General features: G+C 51.9%; 1 protein-coding gene across 2 annotated transcripts in view; it reads right to left on the bottom strand.

Annotated features, from left to right (window-relative positions):
* BMP7 (bone morphogenetic protein 7) overlaps positions 1-14,872 on the bottom strand; it is an 83,503-nt gene extending 68,631 nt beyond the window's left edge. For both annotated transcript variants that reach the window (XM_045808424.2, XM_045808425.2), the window contains exon 1: positions 13,942-14,872. In XM_045808424.2, coding sequence (XP_045664380.1) covers positions 13,942-14,359 — 418 coding nt within the window. In that variant the 5' untranslated portion in view covers positions 14,360-14,872. The remainder of the gene's footprint in view (positions 1-13,941) is intronic.
* Between the last annotated feature and the right edge of the window lie 555 nt (positions 14,873-15,427).

Raw genomic sequence — 15,427 nt, 5'->3', positions numbered from 1 at the left:
CCCAAAGCTGGACAAACGACTGGTCATCCCTGACCTCCCCTTTCTTCACACGAAGTAACAGAGGTGGGAATCGTGCTAACGGCTGGTGTGGGTAGGACCTCACTTAAGATGGAGAAATGTCAGGTGTTCATATCAAAAAATGAGGGGACACAGGAAATGCCATCCCACGAAGTCTGACATCAAGGGCGTTCAGAAAAAAAATAAAAAAATAAAACACAGGTACAATTTGACCGTGAGTTTTTCACTAATTGATTAAGAGAAGGCCAGCCCACAGTCAGGTGGGTACATCTAAGGGGTCGTTTGTGCCTCAAGCTGGTGGGACACATGTGGAGCTGGGTCTGCTGGTGCTTCAGTGTTTCCTTAAAACTCTGCATCGATAAATACCGACTGGAACCAGCAAGGGGCAACTTTCTCGTGTAACGGGATTCGTCAGAAGAAAACCAGCTCCCTGGTTTGTCTCGTGTCCCGTGAACAGTCGAGGTTCCCGCCTCACCAGGGGCTATCACAGTGAAGGCCGGACCACCGTCCACGCCAGCCCGGCAGACACACGCACACCCCGCTGTCACCCCCAGGACGAGCTGGCGGCGTGTCCCCCTGCCTGGGACGCCCAGACGAGCTGCATCCACGGCTGGCACAGGCAGGTCCACGGGTTGGCCTGGCAAGTGGCCACGCCACTGGCGGCAGCTACCGCTCCTGGGCCTCATGCCCCGCGGGCACCGTGTGCAGCTCCCCTCCCGCCTCCACACAGGGGACTCCCCCCGGCTGCCCAGGAGCCAGGCACGAACGCCTATTAACCCAGAGGAGGAAACCGACACCCAGACTATAATCACCCGCCCAAGGTCGCGAAGCTAACAAGGGGCAGAAGTGGGATTTAGACGCATATGGTCCGACCCCAGAGCCGGTCTTAACTACCACCTGAGATGTTTAAGGAGAATTTTTTTTTTTTTTGAAGTGGAACATGGGGAGGAGGCTATGAGGAGCAGGCCCCTTTAGGAAGAGCCTAACTGCGCCCTACAGCACCTTGGTAGGGATTGTCGACGCACTCCTCACAGTACGGAGCCAGAGCCGAGAAGCCATCAGAGGATCAATCTGTTTAATCAGGGTTTCCTCAAGCTGGGAGGAGCCCCTCTGCACGTCCAGGAGGAGCCCCTCTGCACGTCCAGGAGGACACAGGGTGCATTGTGTCACCGGTCATCTGCATAGGGACAAGGGGGCAGGTAAAACTCAGGCTTTTTAAATTTTTATCCCCTTCCCTGGTAGAGGGTATGGACAGTCAAAAGCAGAGGTTGGCAAACTTCTTTTCTTTTTTTTTTTTAAGATTTTATTTAATTTTGAGAGAGAGAGAGAGAGAGAGGGAGAGAGAAAACGAGCGGCGGGGGAGGGGCAGAAGGAGAGGGAGAAGCAGACTCCCCACTAAGCAGGGAGCCCTGATGCGGGACTCGATCCCAGGATCCTGGGATCATGACCTGAGCCAAAGGCAGACGCTTAACCGACTGAGCCACCCGGGCGCCCCGGCAAACTTCTATAACCCTCCAGGAAGGAAGTTTTCCAAGGCTCCGGAGAACATAGGCTCTGTGGCAGTGACCCCACTCCCGCTGCAGGGGGACAGCAGATGCAGACGACACATCAACGAGCACGTCCCAGTCAGGGCTTACAGACACTGGAATCTGAACTTCATCTACCTTTCAAATGTCATGACATATTCTTCTTCTTTTGATCATTTATCACCCTTTTGAAAATTACATAAAAACCATTCTTGCTTCCAGGCTGTGCAAAAACAGACAAATGTTCGGATTTGGCCCGTGGGCTGGGGTCTAAAGCCAGCAGCTTTCCCTGCTGGAAGCAGCTCTTGCACTAGCTCTGGTGACCCTGGCGCTTCTCTGCTGCCTGCCCCCGCCCGCCCCCCCAAAGTTACCTGCCGACGGAGACCAGGTAAGAGAGGTTTTTACCCTAATTCCTCCTGAGGGGCAAAAAAAGAAGCACCACTTTTAAGGGTGTGTTTAATAACCTTTTAGTATCACAGGGCAAAAAGCACTGTTAAGACTATTTTGGTTCCCGGGAGATGATGCTAACTTTGTAGAGACGTGACCTCCATCTCCGTCCCTAGAGCGTTGCAAACCCAGGCAGCGCTGCGTTCCCAGGAGAGGGCTCACATTTTGATTGCGATCTGTGTTCCTTTCAACCGGAAAATAATCCATCAGTCTAGAAATGCTGGCTTCCCCCAGTCACTACCATGGGCCAATGGGTTTGAAGCAAAGGCTCTCAAATCAATTTCCAACTTTGAGGAAAGTTACGCTAAACCAGTGGTTCGCCACTGGGGGCAATTTTGCTCCCCGCCCCCCTTCACCCCAGGGCGGGGAGAGGGGGCACTGGCAATGTCGGCAAACATTCTTGGCTATCACAGCGTTGGCTCGGGGTGTCCCTGGCATCTGGTGGGTAGGGGCCTGGGATACTGCCCAACATCCTGTAATACACAAGACGGCTCTCACAACGGAGAACTGGTCTGGCAAAAAACGTAATAGTGCCAAGGCTGGGAAACCCTCCCCTAAATCTACCTAAAAAAGGCATTTCCCAGTTCTTAGGCTATTTGAGCCACAAGAGACCGAGAGATTTCTGGGCCCCCCCTTTCGCATCCCCCCCTCCCCACCACGTATATTAAGACAATGAGGAGCTCAGGGTTCAAGTTGGTATAAGGCAAGTCGCTTCATTTATTGTTTCCTCCTAAAGGAAATGACCAACTGGTGCCTCTACCCTATAAACGTTTACTAGCCCTGGAAGGTTCTGAGGCCCCACTGCCATTTTTAAGGGCTTCTCTCTCAACAAATGTTAGGTCAAGTCAGTCAGACAGGGGAACCCGAGAAAGGGGAAGATGGTGGGGGGCATTTTACAAAGTTCAGGACTGGGAGGAAACCCGAGAGACCTAACACGACTTCCCCGCCCTGTCTCTCATGCTCGTGAACGAGTGTCTGCTTCACACCGGGCATCTTATGAGCAGGGGCAGAAAGAGTTTTAAAGGTCTCGGGGCACGGCTGTTCGGGGTTTTCATTGGCCAGCTGAGCCCCCGTCGTGCTAGTGGGTCTAGAGATTGATGAGTTATTGGCCCTCGGGGCATGAGACCCTGAACACACTCCAACACTGGGTCTCCTGGAGGCTTTCCCGGTTCCTTGGGGCTTGGGAAAAAATGTAACCACAAAGAAGCACACAAAGGAAAGTGTAACAAATATTCGGGTACCCACAACTGAGAATTAACAAGAGTTAATATCCTGGTTGTTCCCTTGGTGATAAACTTTTTCTTTTAAAATACCTTTAGATTTACAGAAACGTTGCAGAGACGGTGCAGAGTTCCAGAGCACCCTCACCAGCTTCCCCCCGTGCCAACATCCCCCAGAACCATGGGACACTTGTCAAAGCGAAGAAATGAACATCAGTGTTCATTTCTACTTACTAGTAAATAAACTCCAGATTGTTTTTCAATTTGCACCAGTTTTTCCACGGCTGTCCATGTTCTGTTCCAAGATCTAATCCAGGATACCACATCGTACTTCCTAATGGTTTCTTATTAAGAGAAAGAAAACCTGAAGGGAACAGTCAGTTTACTTAAAATTTCTCCCCAATCGCATTCCGCCCCCCGCCTCCATAGGGGCAGCTGGTGTGAGTCCTGCGGCCCGTGTTATGTTACCCTGGTGTGACTACATATGTATGGGCCCATGAACGACATATAACGTTATCTGGTGCCCTCCTGAGTGCGTGTGTTTTGACACAGTGACAAATGGTTACACCCAAACATTCTTCTGCAACTTGCTTTCTCCCTCTTGACATTGTTGTGAATCGGTATTGATACATAAGAAAGAAGTCCTTCCCTTCCCTTCTGGTTTATTACAAATCTATTTCTCCAATACCCTGCTCACAGACATTTAGACTGTGGGTGATTTCATACTATTACGAACTAGGCAGTATTTATTCTGGTACATCCATGGTCTTTTCTATAGTGCCCTGAGGCATTGCTATTAAAATACCAATCTCGAGCTGCCTCTGGAATTTCCCCATCAGAGGAGTGTGGGGTGCATGCAGGAGCCCCAGTACATGGTACTCGGGACCCTGGGCCCTGACAATTGTTTGAAGTCATAGAGATGGAGGAGGAGGAGTTATCGTAAGCAGGATGGATAGTGAAAGAGAAAGGTATGCTCTGCTCATCTCTACATTCAGCTTCAGCGCACCAAGCCACAAGGTCAAGGGCTCGGTGTGGGTTTTGGTGGCCTCAACACCACTCTCCTTGTGTGTCCCTCCACCCCCATTCACATACCTCCATGGGGCCAGGCAGAAAGACTGTATGGCTTTACATTCAGCAAGAGCAGGATTCAAATGTCAACCCCACCACTTCCTAACTTTGCAAATTTGGTCCCCTTCAGTCTCCTCCTCCCTAAAATGGGAATGAAACCACTTGCTTTGCAGAATGCTTAGAGAATTAAATGAGAAGCCCAATAAAGAAGGGTATCATAAATCCATTACTGCTACAGAAAGATCTCAACCCTCCCGCTTTATCACTCTGATTTATTTCAGTGATGCATTTCGGTAATGAAGGACTCTCTGAGTTCAGTTTCTGGATTCAGCCACGCTGGATTCCGCCTGGACTGGGAATTGCCTCTGAGGCCCAGGAAGAAAAGGCAGCAGCCCCATTCAGGGCCAGACTTCACGGTGGGGCAATCGCCTCCATGACCCACACAAACACCAGCCAGGACAAGCACCTCTCCAGCCAGAACCACAGGCAGCCTCCTTAATTCTCTAGGTAGGGAACCAGGCTAAGGCTGAAGCGTGCGTTTGCTGAAAGACAAGAAGCAAGTCATTTTACAAGTGGGACTAGAGAGACATGGTTATTCTTGTTGAACCATGTGAATACCTCAGTGATGCAGAAACTTCTAGAAACATTGGTCTCCCAAATGGGGTGTGAGCACTTAGGGGAGGCTAGAGGGATCCATTGGGATATGGGGAAAAAAATATTACAATCATAATTAAGTAAATTTCAAGGACTGATGGACATCAGGGAAGGTGGAAATTAATAGCCGAGCTTTGACAAAAGTCTCTGCATAATTGGTGGAAGAGATTGAAAAGAGAGGGTCTTGTTGCAGCCAACAATCGCTTTGTTCTATTTGCATGTTCTTCCCAGGAGATGGCCTTCCTGCCGCAGCGCACCAGGCATTGGCGCCATTTCCCGGGCTCCTTCTGGCACTTCCCTCGGCAAGCTCCGGTTTGTGGTTTCCGGCCCACCTTCGGTCAGGTGTCACCACCTGACTAGCTCTGACCAATGAAACGTGAGCAGAAGTCGGACATTCACCTCCAGGTGGAAATTTTAAAAGCCCGGGCACAATTCATAGAGCCTTTCCCTCTGACATGGTAATGATGACATTCGAGACGATGTCAGCCCCATCAGCCAGACCACCTGACCAAAGTGCAGAGTCCCCTACCAACCCACGATGGAGTCATAACTTAATACAAGAGAACAAACCTCTGTGGGTTTACCCCACCAAGACTGGGGAGTCTCTGTTATCATGTGACAACTTCATTTATGCCAAACAGACAAATGAATGAAAATCATCAAAATGTGGGCCCAGACCTCTAGCTCGCTGATCCCAAACTGTTGAACCATGATTTTGAAAGATCAAATTCTATCACATAACATTAACTAATTTGTGAGAGCAAACTTAAACGTGTCTTGTTCACTGAAAGCGTCATTTCGTATTAATGAATAATGATCAATTAGTTAAAATGTGTATTAATGAACATCAGAGTTGTATATTTTTTATCTTTAGTGCCTCCCCCTTAAATGTATATTTTAGTCTACGTTTTATAAGGTAAAAACAAAACAAAACAACTATACTAAAACAGTAGGATTTATTTCTGTTTAGGGTATGGACCCAGAAATTTACTGGCGGTGGCGGGGACGTGAAATCAAAAAAGCATTTAGAAGATGCTGCCTCAGGACGCCTTCAACTCATCCATGCGCCCGAGCAGCCAATATCCGAGCGCTGTGCTATGGGAATTTGGTGAGGCAGTGAAAGAACAGGATAGTAAGAATGTCTCAAAAAACAGTCAAGAAAGGAGTCCTTTATCAAAGGCCAAACACAAGTCATTGAAACCACAGGGTAACTCGTTGGCCTGTGTTGGCAATGTTAGCTTGCCGGCCAGATGAGCGCTGGGACCACGACAGAACCAGTCTAAGCCAACTATCATGCTCCATGTTTAGATTTTTTTTTTTTTTCCAAACTACATAAAAGCAAGAGAGAGGCTGGCATTACAAGACAGTACAGGCCTAACTCCGTACAGGCTTAAAAACATGCATGTCCTCGATTTTGGAAACAGTGCAAGTTTTTATTCACAGCCAAATTTAATTAAGCCAGACAACAAAAGATTGGAACTTGAAAGCTACTCTGGGGAGATAAAGATGTGAAAGAATAACACGTGACCTCAAAGATGCAGGGAAACCTAATACTCGCCGAGTCAGATTTTTCAAACAGTACAGAAAGAGCTGAAGGGAATTTGCGGGAAGCCTTGAGTGATTAAGCCCACCCCTCGTCTAGGGGCCCTAGAGAAGTTCCCTTTCATCCCCGGGTCTCCAGAGGCTTCTCAACGCACTGGATCCACACAGGGTTTTCTGTGGCCCCACCCCAGTCAGGGGAGTGGGGGGCAGCCTTGCACCTGCTCCAGTAAAGAGGGGGGAGGCTGGGCTGTTCTGTTAATGAATGCTTTGGGCTTGTCACTCCCTTGAAGGAAAGACAATTTGTACTTTGACCATCTTCCAGAAGGGGTGGGAAGAAATACTTCAGTCATGTGCTTTTTTAAAATTAAAACTTATTTTGGAATAATTTTTGACTTAGAGAGAAGTTGCAAGGATAGTACAGAAAGTTCCCAGATACCCCTCTCTCAAGTTTCACTTTGCCTAGTAATAAAATTTTTAAGTAGCCATAGATGCTAAAAGCAGGAGAAAGAGTCAGCATTATACTCTATCCTCAAATAAGTTTGGTGTTCTCATTCAAATTTCAATGATCTCTGAAAGAAGGAAACGTGTGTGCAAACACACACACACATTTTGGGGGCCATTTTCCAGACATCTTTAAAATCACATGGGTGACAATCTCAATATTTTAAGATTAAGCATTTAAAAACTGCTATTTGGGGGCGCCCAAGGGGCTCAGTCTGTTAAGGGTCGGACTCTTGGTTTCGGATCAGGCCGTGATCTCAAGGTCCTGAGATGAGCCCCCATTCAGCTGCACTAAGCAGGGAGTCTGCTTGAGATTTTCTCTCCTCTCTCCCTCTGCCCCTCCCGCCCTGCGGTCTGTCTCTCTCAGTCTCTCAAATAAATAAAATAAATCTTTAAAAACTGGTATTTGGACTGATACAGCAAAGTGAGTAGTGAGGCGGTCACCACAATCAAAACAAGAGCTACCATCTATCACACACCTACTGTGTGCCAGCCTCTACGCATGCGTGATGTGATTTTGTCTCCATGAGGATACGTGAAGGAGGGGAGTATTATCCACCTTTATAAAGTGAGGAGGCCAACTCAGAGATGTTAAGAAACTTGTTCAAGGTCACACAGCTAATATGCACCCATAGTGGAAACAGACACATGGGTTTAAGCTGTGTCGAAAGAGAATCACTGTGGATGCCGGTCCATTCTCCCTCGCCAAGTCACACCCTCGGCTGTCACCGAGAACTTCCGTTACACGGCAGTGAAGCCCCCCAACCCCCCACTCCATATATCACCCAGAATTAGCTGCAAAGTGTCAGGAAACTTGGCCAGGCAGCCCCAAGCATCAGCGAGGGCTGGAAGCCTTCACTGTGAAGCCCTTTATAGAAAGCCGCAGTTGGCAGCCCCCTCTCCTGCATGGGAACAAATTAACATTGGCATTCCAAACACAGGAAAGGAAGGAAATTGGAAACACAGTTTATACTTGGCCAGCCCTTTGAAATACTGTACCATGCTACCGACATCAATTAATGGAAAGCAGGGTTGTGCTGAGAGGCTCTGGTTTGGAAATGCATTAACACACGTTAAACATGTTTGTACAGGAACCAGATTATAAGCACCCTGGCTCCAGGACAATAAAGCAATTACCCTAAAACTGGCGCTCTCAGAGTTGTCATTAATTCAACCCACTCCACGCGGATCAGCAAAGGCTTTGCGCGGCTCCCAACAATGCCTTCTGCCACAAATGTTGAAAGGACACATCGCACATGCTTCCCTGAGTTGCACGTAAGTGTCAAACTCCATGCGCTCCTCCTCTCCCCCCAAATCGTAAACACGCTCCTTTGGAGAGGGGAAAAATACAGAGCGGCAGCCGCGGTGTTGGTCCGCGCACTGCCCTTCCACGCTGGGTTCGGGCAATCTCTCATCGGGGAAGGTTAACTACAAGATATCTGTTACATATTAAGAAATACCAAGTCACATTTTTGTCAAATATTATTTGTCAAATGCCAGTTGCTGCAAAACACAGAATTCAATTGCAGCTGAACACACAGCTAATACCAAACGGTTCACATAATAGCCGTGGTCGTACATGCAATCGTTGCAGTGAAAGAATCCCCCCCTTCCTCTATAAACTGTTTCAGGAATTGGAAAGAAAAGCATCTGAAGGTCTGGAATAAATAAAGTACTGTGCCTTGAGCTGCCCCGTACAGAAGACCCAGCATGGCTGGGAGCAAGGACTAGAAACGACCAAAAAGGCAAGTGCCCGCTTCACGATTTTGTAAGAACGCTCAAGAGGCAAGACTGTAGACGACGTGGGCGAATCCGAACGTTTCTGGCTCGCAATGAAAGAATCGGCTCGGCTCGTTTCTACAAAGACCAGCCTCCCCAGGCATCCCGCCCACGGACGTGCCCACCTGCGCGCGCGGCGGCCGGGCTCCCAGGGACCCGCACCCCTGGTGCCACCGCCCCGCTCCCGCGCCCGGGTGACGTCACCCCGCAACGCCACGCTGCTCTGGGATCCATCAAGTTCCAGCAATTTGGGTGTGTAAAGCTAAATGTGTTATCATTTTCACCACAAATTAACAGTTTCTATGTAAATATTGGTATTTCCTCACCCCATGAAGGCGAGAGGAGGCAAAACGGCACCGGCGCATTTGATTTAAACTAATTAAAAGCAGAGGGTCATGCAATTCAATATATTGATTTTACCAGTGGGACTTAAGTCTTTTATAATAAGTGCACACAGCTGCAGCGCTCTCCCACCACCACGTTTTAAAGGCTTATCCTCGCATTCCTTCTGACAATAACATGACAGGTCCCACACATCCCTGCCTGTGCCCTAACCCCGGCAACACCGCCAGAGTGCATTAAGGCGAAGGGTTGCAGCAGCCTGCCAAAAACAGTGTGTCGACAGCCCCCAGCTAGGTCTGAAGAGTGATTGCAAAAAAATTAACATGGCCAGCCATTCGGGCTCTCCATTCTCAATATTCCTCTGGCAAAATGGATGGGCAGGCTGGGGAGGGTGGGGACTGGGGGAGCGTTAGGACACTCTGATTCTTGCAAGGGGCCAAATATGACCTTACCCAATAGGGAAAAAAGATATTAAAGCGATAGGGGTGATCAATCAAGTGAGATGGGACTCTCCCCGGAATGAAGTCATCACTTGCCTCAGTTCAGCGGACATGTGATATTCGCTCACATCGCAGGCATTCCGGCGGTCAGGGGATCCGACACCAGCTGTGTTTATCTCGCGGAGGTTTCATGGTCCTACTACGCAATGAAAGGCCCCCGAGCCCCGGCTCGCAAGCCCTTTCTTCTCTCTGGGCATTCACAGAATCATCCCATTACTGCCCAGAAATTGATCTTTACCTGGGCCACCTCCCTTATACCTTGGATGGACCACTCCACAACCAAATGAGGGCCTTTGGGATAGAAACCAAAAATAACCCCGGAGGCTGGCATCCAGGGCTTGGCCTTAACCTGCTTTGCTTCCAGAAGGGAAATACAAAGAAGATCAAAAAAGTTCAAATCTGGGTCACATATATCCTTGGGAAAAGGGGGGTGGGGGGGGAGAAGATCTTTGATTTAAGAACCAGGAAAATGAGGTTTAAAAGAAGTGATTTTGAAAGGGTTGCTAAAAACACAGCTGTTGGTGCACTCCTATAGCAAAGGCATTCTGCAGCAAGCAAGCAAGCAAGCAAGCAGGGGAAAAGCCTGTGTGACATCTATATTAACCTCTGGCTGCTTACCAGTGAGGGCCGTTGCTTCAAGTGCTGGAATGTGGAACAGCCCCTTCCAAATTTTAACACAAGCCAGGTTACAGCTGCAAATGCCTGCAGCCCATGCTCCTTTCACGAAGCACTCCCTGAAGGAAATTTTTAAACTGTAACAGAATCTTTTTCTAATACTCGACAGTGGTAGGGCCTGTTCTTAAGGGGCAAGAGGAGAGATCTTAATGCCAAACACTTGTCAACAAAAAGGACAGCCAGATGGTATAAAGCAAAAACTACACAGCCTTCTCCCTGCTCTTCGGCTACACTAACAAAAGCCACTTTTATACACTGAGTCCAGCAATGACCGGTTTCCAACTTTTTATTTTATTTTTAATTTAGCTTCGAAGATTAAAACACATTTGGTTCTTTCATAACCCGGGCCAGAGAGGAACATGCATCACACACCCCTAATGCCAGCCGGCTTCTTTTTGAAGATTCCAAAAGGAGCTGCTGGATTTCTCCAGAGGGGGGAAAAATGGTAGGGGGCTCTGGCGGATTCGGTCTGCAGAACTCACATTGCCTGGGGACAATTTCAGAGAGGGTAGCCTGTTTTGAATTCCAAAATTAAGTCTACACAGAGGAGTCAGGGGCTTGTTAATCCAAACCAGTTTGCAAATCTCGCCATTGAACCGAAGGGCCCCAGCTGAGAAGATGTGGGTCTCCCTCCATAGCTCAGCTAGCATCGCACGGGGCTTCATGGGACAGGCTGGTCTTTGTCATAAGGTGGGGTCTGAAGTCCTCATTCTCAGCATCTGGTTTTGTCCTACATTCTCCTCTAGCTCCCTTTCTAGTTTAGATCCCTCTCAGCCTGGCAGAAAGCTTGAATTCCAAGGAGAACGACTTATAGGAACAAAAACCAGTTTGGCTGCAGACAGAAGGAGGAATCAACACACCAGGTCTGCAAAAGCCTTCAGAATCCGGTCAGAGGTCCCCCAAGCACGGCAGGACAGCAGCGGTATGCAGTGGAGGGAGAAGGGGGGCCGTGGAGAAAGTCAGCAGTCCCCCAAAGTCGCCCCAGGGCCCCCGAGGGTTACCAAGTAATGATCTGATATGGACGAATGGCATTTTCTTATTATTGGAGAAAGTGTGAGACTAAATGCACCTTTAGAAAACTTTGTGTGTTACAGATCAATTGTGATTTGCAGTCCAAGGAAAAACAGTGTGCTTCCTCAGCAAACTCAGCTTCCAGATTAGTCTCCTACACACTCCCCTCCACCCCCCCCTGCCACCCCCAGGCCCCTCCTATGGAGAAATTTCCGAGCCCTGCACAGAATGGAAGGGACAGGCCGTGTGCTCCTCCTGTGCTGTTGCTGAGCAGAAATGAAAAGCCACCCTTAAATCATCTACAGGAGGAGTCTTGCCAAACTGCAGGCCAGGTCTTCACCCAACTAATTACCTGGAGTTTTAGGGACAGCGAGGGAAAGAAAACAAGGTCAGCGCACTCTGTGAAAAGCCACTGTGCCATCTAATTTGGAGTGATGTTCCAGAAAGCAAGACCTGAGAAAGTCAGGACTGTCCCACAAAGCCCAAAGCCAGCCTGACTGATTAAGAGGCTCAGACAAGCCGGTCTTTGTCCTTTCAAGATGAAAGAAATGGGGCTAACGGGTTGAAAGGTGTGTGTACAGCCAGAGGAGGAGAACCACCCAGCTGTGGCCTTCCCAAACAAGTCCCGGCTTGCTCCCACCACCGAGGGGGAGCAAACAGCCCTGCCCCAAGGTTCCCAGAGGCGCCCAGTCAGCAACTTCCTCGCGCTCTGGGGTGGGGGGAAGCCCTGACCACGTTGCTGGTCCATAGAAACACGGTGCTTTTCTGTGCTGGGTTAGCAGAAGCCAGGGCTTTCAAATGCCTTTTTAATGACCCCAGCCTGGCTCTGAAGGCCACCACTGGGACCTGCTGCATTCACTGGGAGTCACGGGTACCCAACAGAACAGAAGATATCATAAATCCCTCACCAAAGAAAGGGCCTGGCCCAGGCTAACCACTGGCTTCAGGAGGGCTATGAAACCCTGCTTTAATTTACATATATATATATATATATATATATATATATATATATATGTATATATATTTGGAATTTTTCTTTAGTATCTGGTATAGGTCATAAATACACACTGCAAAAAAAAAACAAAAAACAAAAACAAAAAACAAAAACAAAAAAACCTTACACAGACAAAAGTGCAGACAATGAAAAATAAGAAATCAGACCCCAGCTCGCACTCCTAAGCCTCTGCCCCAGTCCTGCCCCGCCCCCCAGTAAAATCTATTTCCAGTTCACGGTGTCTTCTTCCAGTGGGAACAGATGATATACAAGCACATACGTAACCTCACTGATCTGCACCCTGCTTTTTTCCACCTCATACATCTTGGAGATTGTTCTAAATCGGGACATACGGAGCTGCCTCCTTCTAACTGGCTGCTTAGTATAATTTAAACTTTCTTGAAGTTATTTAGGCATCTAAACCTCCCACCCCTTGCTTGCTGAAACTCGTTGCACTATTTGATTTTTGGCTATTATTAAGGGCAGACAATGGCGACCCGGGAACTCGCGGACCTTATCTGGAGCTGGAAGCATTGGGATGGATCCTCGCTTCCCCGCGCCTCCACCCACGCCCCACGCCCCCAGAGGGGGGCTTCAGGATCCTGGCGCTGTTGACACGGCGCCCGTGGGCATGAGTTTGCCGTCTTGACTCCGTTCGGATTTTCGCAGCAAGTTACACACGTAGAATGAAATCGGCTCAGGAAACAGCGCTATCGGGGCGTGTTATCTCGGAAACCAAATATTTGATCATCAGTCCTACAGCGCGCTGCCGGGGGTCAGTTTGAGCAAGTCTGGTGAATGTGCGTGCACGAAGGGAGGAGGAGCCACCGCGCCCCCGCCGTAGCGCCAGCCTCCGGTCCCCAGGGCCCCTGCGGCTCCGGTAGTGAACTAGGTCCTCCATCCGCCCCCAGCAGCGTCCGCTCCGAGATCCCGCGCCACTCAATCGCCAAAAAGCCATGGTTTGCGCGCCACACGTGATAAACGCTGAAAATGGATTCTGCCCGCCTGGGACCTATCATTAAATATTTAAAATAGAAAGCTCGCAATGGCACCGTTTATTTCCCAGCTCCCGCCAGGGGAGCTGAGAGCCAGGAGGGCGCCGGGTCGCAAGGAGAGGGGCCCGGAGACACCGGCGGCGCGCGGCACGCTGAGGCGGGCGCACCGCGAGGGGACAGGTAGGGGTGGCCAGGGCGGGGAAGGGTGCGCGACGCCTGCGATGCCAGGTCCAGACCGGGCTGAGAGGGGCCCCGAAAGGGCGGGAAGGCAGCTTCGCCCAGCAGGGCCCTTTAAATCCAGGTAGCAGGGGCCGCGCGGGCCCGGCACAGCTCACATGACCCAGCCCCGCGCTTTGAACTGAGCCGCGGCCGGCCAGGCGCCTCCAGCCCCAGAGGTGCGGCCGCCGACTTAAGCCGGAGGGGGCTTCGGACCAGCCCTTTCCTCCGCCAAACTCCCACAGGCCAAATGAGCCCGGTTCGCGCTACCTGGGGCGCGCACAGCTTGGGGTCCCCTGGGACCGGGGGTAGGAGACCCTCGGCCAGGCACTGCGGTTTTGCGAACTGCCGGGAGGGTAAAGATAGGCGGGCTGGATGTAGGAAGCGGCCCCCTCCCCGTCCCAGAGCGCTTCCTGACCGAGACGCTCCCCCCTCCCTCCTGCCCTCACTCACCGAGGTTGACGAAGCTCATGACCATGTCGGCGTCGGTGAGGAAGTGGCTATCTTGCAGGCTGGCCAGAGGGGGGCCCTGGGTACTGAAGACGGCCTTGTAGGGGTAGGAGAAGCCCTGGCCGTCGGGCCCGCCGCCCTCCTCCACCGCCATGGCATTGTACAGGTCCAGCATGAACATGGGCGCCGAGTTGTGCTTGCCCTGGAGGTGGGGGCGCGGGCGATGGGGCAAGCCCAAGATAGAGAGGATCTCGCGCTGCATCTCCCGCCGCTCCTGGCTGCGGAGGCGCCGGTGAATGAAGCTCGAGTGAACCTCGTTGTCCAGGCTGAAGTCGGCCAGGGCGGAGCGCAGCAGGAACAGGGGCGCCCAGAGCGCCACGAAGCTGTGGGGCGCCGCCGCGCGCAGCGAGCGCACGTGCATCGCGCCGGCTCTACGCGCGACCCGGGCTCCGGGCACCCGGCACCTGGGCCCGCGCCGCCCCAGGTGGCGGAGGGGGGCAGGCGGCCGTCCACGCCGCTCGGTCACTTGCTGCAGACGGGCCCCGCTGCGCCCGCGCCAGACATGGCCCCTCCCCAGCCGGCTGCGCTCTGCCCGGACCCCCGCCCCCTGCTCGGCGCTAGCCCCGGGGCCCCTCGCCCGGCACTGGCCCGGGCGCACCGCGGGGCTTGGAAACCGGCAGGAGCGAGCGAGCGAGCGAGCAAGGAGGCGGGCGCGGGTGGGAGGAGCAGCCAGCAAACCTAGGAGCCGGGCGAGCGAGCGCCGGGGAGGCAGCGAGGCGGCGGGCGAACGAGCGCTCCTTCCTCCCGCTCCGCTCGCGCTCTCGCCCTCGGGCGGCGGCGACCCACTCTCTTCCGAACTCTGGTGCCGACAGCAGGGACCCCGAGCTGCTCTCCCAGCCGTGTGCGCCCTTGATCGCACGAGAGGCCGCCACGGGAGCCCCAGACTAATAAGCGCTGGGGCCTGGGAGGAGGAGGAGTAGGACGGGCTTCCAGGGGCCCCTCCCGCGCCCGCGGCCTCCCACCTGCCCTCGGCCCCGCCCTCCCCCCAGCTGCGCCCAATGGGTTCATTCATTCCATCTAGTGCACTCTACAAATATTTACCGAATGCCCACGGGGTGCCCAGCGCCCGGCCGAGCGCCGCGGGGATGCGGAGGGAGGAATACGAGCCGGCCCTGCTTCTCGGGACTCGAAGTCGGGACAGGGAGGAGGCCTGAGCGGCACCCGTGGGATTCGTTTCGCGCTGAGGTGGAAGAAGCCGGCAGAGTGCGGAAGCAGCGCAGCAATCGGAGAAGGCTTCCCGGAGGAGGTGACCTCAAGTCCCTCTCGTGCCTCAGCTCCATCACCTTCCCGTTTACTCCAGCCGCGCGGATCCCTCCGCGCCTCTCAGAACCTACCGCTAGCTTGTCTTTGCACGTGCCATTCCCTCTGCCTGGAATTCTCTCCCTTCCGTTTAATCCCTCCCACCCCCATCTGTGCCTAGTCCGATGGT

This window comes from Ursus americanus, chromosome 22 (genome assembly GCF_024610735.1).
Source record: "Ursus americanus isolate L20-20 chromosome 22, mUrsAme1.1.p, whole genome shotgun sequence".
NCBI classification, from domain to species: domain Eukaryota; kingdom Metazoa; phylum Chordata; class Mammalia; order Carnivora; family Ursidae; genus Ursus; species Ursus americanus.
Note: the sequence above shows the minus strand (reverse complement) of the source record. Positions and strands in the feature narration are given on the sequence as shown.